Source organism: Ananas comosus, linkage group 14 (genome assembly GCF_001540865.1).
Source record: "Ananas comosus cultivar F153 linkage group 14, ASM154086v1, whole genome shotgun sequence".
NCBI lineage: Eukaryota > Viridiplantae > Streptophyta > Magnoliopsida > Poales > Bromeliaceae > Ananas > Ananas comosus.
The window spans coordinates 3,677,671-3,686,210 of NC_033634.1; the positions used below are offsets into that span (position 1 = coordinate 3,677,671).

Here is an 8,540-nt window from a genome sequence, read left to right on the forward strand (position 1 = left end):
CTCGTGTTCGCCTTGTTTCATAAATAAGCCATCAGCTCATTAAAGTATTGATTATCCGGATATAAACTGGCTGAACGAACAATAAGTTAAAAGATTAGAAAGAATATATATATATATATATATATATATATAAGAAATAAATTTATAAAATTTTATCCGTTAGATTTTGATTTAATAATTAAAATTTTATATATAAATATACTTTTTTATAATTGAGTTGGACTTTATATTTGGATTGGGGTAAAAATCAAATAATAAAAATTCGTATCATATATATATATATATATATATATATATATATATATAATTATTTATTTATATATATAAAAATAAATTATGTAAATATAAAATATATGTATTCGAACTGTTATCAAACCAAATAGGAGCTGTTATCAAACCAAATAGAAGCTAGCTGACCCTAGCTCGTGTCTCGCTCGTTATTTTAAACGAGCTAAAAAATCCATCTCGTATTTAGCTTGTTTACTAAGCGAGTAATTCGATCTCGAGCTTATTTCAAGCCGAATATAAGTTAGCTTGCGAACAACGATATGAATTACCACCCCTACTTCCAACAGGAGAAGATAGTTAGGGAAAAGGAGCTGAAAAACAAAAGGTTATGGAGTGGATGAAGGTGGGGCCCATTTTTTACATGCTCAAATTACCACTGCAATGGTCAAAACCAAAAAATAAAAATTAAAAATTAAAAATTTAAAGCCAACTAAAAAGTCAGAGAGAGAGAGGAGAGAGAGAGAGAGAGAGAGATGATTATATTCTACTTTATAGCCCAGTCCATGGACTTGGTAATAAATTTTAGAAAAAACTTCAAATTCTATCCCTATGGATTCATAGTTTATCATTTTAGTACCCTATGATTTAAAGTATATCACTTTTATACCCTGTAGTTTTATTTCTCTTTTTTTGTTATCCCCTTCACTAATTTTTTTCATTAAATAAGTGATAAAGTTAAAACTAAAAGATACTAAAGTGCATATACGATAAATTATAAATGGGATATTTGAAGTTTTTGGTATATAATTTAATAAAAAGTTAACAGAGGAGCTGACAAAAAGAAGAAAAAAAAAGAAACCATAGGATACTAAACTGATACATTTTAAACTATAGAATAAGCTGATACACTTTAAAATGAGAAAGTGCTAAACGACAGGTGTGATATTTGAAGTTTTAATACTCAAGAAAAGTGCTACACCCTATAATAAACGTTAACACTTAAAAAAAAAAAAAGTGCTACATATACACCTTTTACAGGGGTGTCCACTGTCCATGTTCAACCCCAAAGATTCAAGAATTGATAAATCCCTTTGTATTTAGTAAAATAATAATAATTAAAAAAGACAACAAGAAGCCTTTGGATGTAAACTTTAATAACTTTACACCTATGAATAGGATACATGTAAAGCATTGCTCAATACTCACTGGTTAATTTATATGGAATACTGCATCAACTATTTTGAGATCTAAGGTGTGAATAATGTTAAGATGTTTTACTTCAAATAACTAACCAGTTTAGTTGTTATGATAGGGTCTCTCTTCTTTCTACAACAAAATAATAATAACAATTATAATAATAATAATAATTCAACTCCCAACAGATTTTCATTAACATAAAATTATTTCTCTAAAATTTAGCTGTTCTTAAGTTTCTATCATTCGGATCCAAAGCATTAAATTCATTAATAACATAGTCTTAATAGGTGAGGGAGTATGAATGTTTCAGTTTGTGGAGGGGCCAATTTGGAAATAACTTACATACTTTATAATTTATGATGCATTAAAAAAATTCTCTCTTCCACAGTGACTGAGTTCATGCACCTAATGGCCTTAAATGAAATGTGTAAAGAGCAGCATATGCTCTTGTCACTATCAATCCAATGTCTTGCAATAATAAGTAAGGCAATAAATTAAATCAGTATCTACTTCAAATATGCAAATATCTTTTTTTATTTATTTATTTTTTTTCTGTTTGCAGTGTTTTCAAAATCAGAACCAACCATGGACCAGAAATATTAATCGGTTAAGGTTTAACTGGTTCAACCGGTGGTTCAGCTACTGATTTGGATGGCTCGGCTAACTTTCACTGAATCAGTTTAAAGACTAGTTCAACAAGTTTCTAAAACACTACAAAAAAGAAAAAGATGCAAAATTAGAGATAGCTCTTTATCAAGTATAAATGATCACAACAGTAAATATTTGTAGTTCAATCTTCAGAAGTCATTGTTCCACACAGTATCAGAGCATAAGGCTGTAAGTTCGTCTTCTGAGACTACTAGTCTCATTTAATTTCCTTCTCCCAGTAGTTTAAGCTTTTAGAGGCATATGATTATTTCACACTATTCAGTGTACCCTAGTTATCCTTGCGACAATTACCTATGCATTCATACAATAGTTAAGATAATGCCTATCATATAAGCCCTAAAAGCAAACCAATATTATTCTCGCTTATCCTAAACTAGTGGAACAATCAAGGCTTGAAAAGAAGGTTATCCCTATTAAATTCGTCGCAAGACTCGCAACCAAACATGCCCTAAATGCACTAAGAAGAGCTTCATCACTATACACACCTATTAAAGCAAAGAGTGACCACACATAGTAGCAAAGGTTAGTAACATGATGGAGTTGGAAAAAGTAGGTAGGTGATAAAGGACATAATATCTCCCTCTCAAAAGAAGCATTTATACCACAATGACTTCTTAAGTTCTGCACAGCAAAAATGCCTCATAGAGATAAGATGATGATACATTAATTTTATATTGTTATTTTCCAGCAAGTTTATGAGAAAAATGGGCCGACCATTTTGATTGGTCTGATTATATTCCACAACCTAAAATGCCTCGATGTAACTCGCCTCTTATTATACCCTAATCTTGTATGGCACTCTACGATCAAAGTATGTCTCGGAAAATTTCTTTTCATTTTTGTATCGACGACTTAGCTTAAGCTGGTAGATGGAGTTCTTTCAGGCATGTACCTTCTTTTGCGGCGCAGATAGAGAGGGTCAGCACTAAATAAAACAATTGGAACCTTCAGCTAAAATATCCATATCATCAGCGCCGTCCGTTCGCCCAACTCCTAATGTGGTTCTTTGGTTTCACATTAGGTTGTCGATTTTGCTGCACTCGATTTTGGTGCGCTTGTTTCGGGATATCTTGGAGCTCCATTACTTGTATTGTTCGCTGTTTCTTTGCTGCATTGATGAGAAGACGAAATTTTCAGTACTACCCACCTAATGAATTATGGGCCTATCAAACCAAGATGGAGCTTATGCAAAAGTGTTGTTTGAGCTCAGCAGCTTGAAGCAGCACTCACAGTTTTTCAATTAAAAACCATTCCAACAACTTAGCATTGAAGCAGCAGCTGAAGCTTTTAAATCATAGTTTTTGCTTTTGGTACTATAAAGGCTCGAAATATTTTATTTGTCAAATATCTAATTGCTACTTCTTAGAGTAAAGAAGTCGCTCCAAATGCCAAGAGGCCAAACAAGCCCTAAAAAGAATAGTATAAGAATATTAAAAGGAGAAACAAACCATTTTCTGCTTGTTGGTAACCTTCGTGAAGCTTCCGCTTGGCCAACTCTAGCTTGGCTCGAACCGAAGCTTCCTCAGATAGCTTTGATTTCTAAACCCAAGGCGGAGAATTAGACTCAATCTAGGTCTTTTTTACTGAGCTACTACCACATCATTTTCATATTCCTCGATAGTATAAAATACTTACATCCGTTGGAACCATCGGCTGCTTTCTTTGAACGGTAGAAGAATCTTGTGGCTTTTTAAATCTGCTCTCACCAAACGCCGCTTTCTGCTCAGAAGCCAGTTTCAGTGCTTTCTGCTCGGAAGCCACTTTCGGTGCTCTCCTCAGCTCAAATTCAGCTTTTCTGGGCATGATTGGCTTGTTTGCAATGCACTGGGGCTTCGCTTGTCCATTAGGGGCTTCTTGTTTCTTTGTTTGCCTCATTACTTGAGCCCGACTTTCATTTTCCCTCTTATCACTAGCCTCAACATGGTTACTAAAATCTACACAAAAAAAAAAAAGTTAATAGGTTTTTGAAGCTAACACAACGACTATAAAAAACATTTAAGAAGTTTGTAGATACTCACTTCCATCATCATCCATTTCATCGAAGAACTTCAAAATCGAGCAATTTTGAGAATGCACAGACAAAATTTTGAGTCAGTGCACAATAACAGGCATTTTCTTTTTTCCCCGAAGTTTCCTATAGAATATGATACAAGTGTTTAATTTTATATACCTTCGAGAGCTGGATAGTAGTAGTTTGAGTAGCCAATAAAGCCCCCTCGTCCAAAGGAGGAAAAGGGAGCCCTTCTTCTTCATCGAGAGTCGAAGGATTCATCGAGTCGGGAGAGTTATCTATAAGTTGCGCAAATATATAATTAGCTACCATTTTGCAAGATTAACGGCTTAACCAAATTTAAACAACATAAGGATATTATTGGCACCTGCAATGGCGGCTGTAGCACTGATCCACTCATCGACCAAAACTTTCCATTCCCTGCGACATGAAACCGGATTGAAAGTTGATCCATCTTGAACAACACAATGGACTGAAAAAGTAGTTTTGAAAATAAAATACGCAATACTTGGGTGTGATTAATGTACAAAAATCACGTCAAACTCCGAAACTGAAAATACATTGGCTTCTGCAATTTTATGAACGGAATATCCAACGAAGACATGAAACAGAACAAGATATGCCCGAAAAGTAGTAGAAATTTCACTGAGTTCAAAGAGTGGAGAATTGGAAGTTCGTACTATGCGAAAGCTTAATTATCTAAAACTAAAAGAGAAGGCGAAAAAGTGGAAGCTGATCGATCGGGAAGAAGAGAAAGCAAGAAACAATTTAACACCAGGAGTATCTTCCGCACGGCACGATCAGTCAACCGTTAACATTTTAGAATGACACATCAAAAAGTGGAGTGCTCTCCTACAAACTACTGAGAGATCTACGCATTATTAGCTAATGCGCGAGACGTACTCTATGAGCGTGCGCACGAGGTGTCGAATTTGCTTCGAGTTGTGTCTCTTCAGGCCGTTAACCGCCTTCCCAATTTCAGTAGCCTAAACAAAGAAATTTCGATTTCGACAATAAAATAACACGAAAGGATTTTCGAGCAGACTGGTATTCGATCCGAGATCCGCACCTGCAGCGTCTGCACCGAGAGCTCCATCAGCTGCAGCCTTCTCAGCGACTCGAACAGCACCCCGTCCGACTGCAACATCACACAAAAAAAATTCATTCAGTCAATTCATCGAACACCTTCCGGGCAAAGCAATTCGACGTCGAATTCTAGTCCCGGACCTGCTCCCGGCCGGCGCTGAGAACGCCCTTGATTCTCAAAACCTCTCCGAGCGTGTGGCTCTCCTCCTCGATCTCCTCCGTGAGCGCCTCCGCCTCGTCGTAGCTCAAATTGCTCCCCACACGGCGATCATCCTCCTCGTCCTCCTCCTCCTTTTGATCGGCTTCTTCTTCTTGATTATGATGATTATGTAGGCGGCGGCGGGTAGAACACGTGCACGCGAGGCAGACGTAGAGCGCCTCGGCGATCCGGGCGCGCCGGGCGCGGAGCTCGTCGGGAGAGTCTGCGGCGGCGACCGCGATCGCCTTCTCGATCACCCGGAAGATGTCGGCGTCCGCCGCGCTGCGGAAGAACCTCCGCCAGTAATCCAACGAATCCGCGGGCGACGCCGGCACCGCCACCGCCGCCATGCCGGATTGGAAGAATAATAAAAATTAATTAAAGATTTGGATTTCTGTTTTCTTTTTATTTTTCTTTGTTTTGGTTTTCAAGATCGGCCTCTGCGTTCGTGAATTGAGAACGAAGAACGATCGATCTTTGTTTGCGTTGTGTGTGATAATTAACTCTCTCTCTCTCTCTCTTTCTCTATTGTTGGTGAAATGAAAGAGAAAGGGGAATGAATGGGAGGAGAGAGAAAGAGAAAGGAGGACGGATAGAGACGAGAGCGTCTGATCCACAGGATAGCGAATCCGAGCACATCCAACCCAACCCGAATCGCAATCCACCGATCTTGCTTTCTTTATTAGTATTAGTATTGGTGAGGCTATCCTTCTATCGGAAGTACGGAGCCTTCCGTACTTTTAGCTCATTTTCGATGTTGCGATTTTCGAATCGTCGATCGGCTTCGTTAAACTTGATCTAGAGTATTTGGAGTACCTAAAAAATAAATTTTGTTATTTTTCGATATCATTTGCCTAGTGATCGAATGGGCTCAAAATCAACAAATTTCAATGACCGTAGTGAGCCGTTTGCAAGTTTAACGGTGTAGAAATATCCAAATCATATGAAATTTTGATAGAAAATTCTTTATACTATATAAAATAAGATCAATATCTTTGATTTAAAGTTTTAATGTCAATGTATTACATTTTGTAAGATTTTTATTTTCAGCCGTTGATTTTGAGCCCCTTCGATCACTAGGCAAATGATATCGTAAAATTATAAAATTTATTTTCTAGGTACTTCAAATACTCTAGATCAACTTTAACGGAGCCGATCGACGATTCAAAAATCGCAACATCGAAAATGAGCTGGAAGCACGGAAGGCTCCGTGCTTCCGATAGCATAGTAGCCTCACTCTATTAGTATTATTATTATTATTATTATTATTATTTATTAGGCAACTACGAAAAAAATATTAAAAAAGTAAAATTGTACGAAGACCCCGTCAACTATAAGGTAACTTTAAATATACCTCTTAATTTTATTTTTTTTTGACCTTTTTGTAAAAATCTTTTTTTTTTTTTTTGAGAGAGAGATAGGTAGCATGCATTTCATTTAGAAATAAATTTAGCTGAAAATATAAATAAACTAGGATTCGAACTTGAAATCTCGGATATCAACCACCTTTTTTACAAAAATCCATACATATATATGTATAGGTATATTTGTTTCTGAAAGTGGAGAGGGATGAAGAGATTTTCGACTCTAAATATTTATTTTCAGACTAAATTATAGAAATTTTTTTATAAATATTTATTTTTTATTTTTTTCTAATTTTTGAAAATATAATTTTATCTCTTCAATATTTTAAGTTGGTGCATTTGACCCCCTTCGTCAAGATTCTATTACTATTTCGTCTATTTTTTATAATTTATATTAAAAATCTCTTCAAAATGATAAAAGCATATTAAAAATTATTTTTTGTAGAAAAAGTAGAAATAATTTGGTCTTTTGTCCTCTCCATTAACATCATACCCTCTGAAAATATTTCTGAAATTTTAAGAGGTTTTTGACAGTCGAAAAGAAAAAGTGAAAAAAAAGAATTTACAAGAAAATTTTCTATATTTCGGCCTTATTTTTATTATTTTGTGTATCTTACTTTTGGTTAAAAATTAAACTGTGTCCGTAAAACAACAAGCTCATATTAGAAATTTTACATCTCACTTATTCTAAGATTCACAAAACTCTTTTAAAAATTTAGCGTAAGAGATCTACAAACCTAGTTGAATTATAATCTCTCAACTTAAACCCCTTAAAAGGCCATAATTAACACAATAGTCCTAACATTCTCTTCTTTTTTCTTTTTTCTTTTTAACATTAAAGCCAAAAAGGAGTGTTTAAATCTAAAAGCATTGGATTAGGTTTACAACCCTTTTGGATTGTAGACTTATTAGTATTTCTCAAAAAGAATAAATGATTGGAGTGTAAAATTTACATAGTCTCATATGCATAGGTAGTATTGCTTTTTTATTATTATTGAGATTAACGATTTTTTTTTTATTAGCCACTATAAAAAAAAAATAAAATTAAATAATAAAACTGTACGAAGACCACCTCAGCTATAAGCTAATTTTAAAAAGACCTCTTACCTTTTTTATTTAACCAGGACCTTCTCAACTTTGTATTTTTTATTTAATTTTCATCCTTAAGTTAATAATTTTATCAAATTTAATAACTCCATTAATTATTAGTTATTAACTCGTTTAGTTTTATTCACTAAAAAATAATTAAAGTTTATAAATTTGGTAGAATTATTAATCAATTCGACAAAATCTCTGAAACTAAACCAAAAGTACTTCTTAATTGAAATATAAAAGCCGAAGGGGCCACTTCAAAAAGTAATATAGTTGAGGGAATATCCCACAAAAAAAAATGAGAGAAAACTTCAAATACCATCCATGTAGTTTCGCATTTTCTCACTTTAGTACCATGTGATTTAAAGCGTATATATTTAGTACTCTGTGGTTTCATTTTTCATTTTTTATTGTCCATTTCATTAATTTTTTTTATTAAATCAGTGATAAAGTTAAAACTAAAGGGTAGTAAAGTGAATATTCAATAAACCTAGATGGGGTATATGAAGTTTTTTGTATATAATTTAACGAAATATTAACAGAGGAGCTGACGAAAAGAGAAAAATGAAACCACATGGTACTAACTTGATACATTTTAAATCACAGAGTACTAAAGTGAGAAATTACAAAATTACACGGATGGTATTTGAAGTTTACCCAAAAAATTATTCTTACATACTTTATTCTACTATTA

The 8,540-nt window shown here is 34.3% G+C and overlaps 1 protein-coding gene across 2 annotated transcripts; it reads right to left on the reverse strand.

Annotated features, from left to right (window-relative positions):
- LOC109720668 (probable mediator of RNA polymerase II transcription subunit 26b) lies at positions 2,656–6,033 on the reverse strand. Of its 2 annotated transcripts, XM_020247924.1 has the most exons (9): positions 5,333–6,028; positions 5,175–5,243; positions 5,009–5,091; positions 4,473–4,525; positions 4,265–4,383; positions 4,113–4,140; positions 3,730–4,028; positions 3,543–3,633; positions 2,656–3,202 (listed from the first exon to the last, which is right to left on the reverse strand). In XM_020247924.1, the coding sequence occupies exons 1-9, from the start codon at positions 5,738–5,740 to the stop codon at positions 3,063–3,065; spliced, it is 1,290 nt and encodes a 429-aa protein (XP_020103513.1). In that variant the 5' UTR covers positions 5,741–6,028; the 3' UTR covers positions 2,656–3,062. The 2 variants fall into 2 exon arrangements, with proteins under 2 accessions (XP_020103513.1, XP_020103514.1); XM_020247925.1 differs by lacking the exon at positions 3,543–3,633 and having other exon boundaries at positions 5,333–6,033.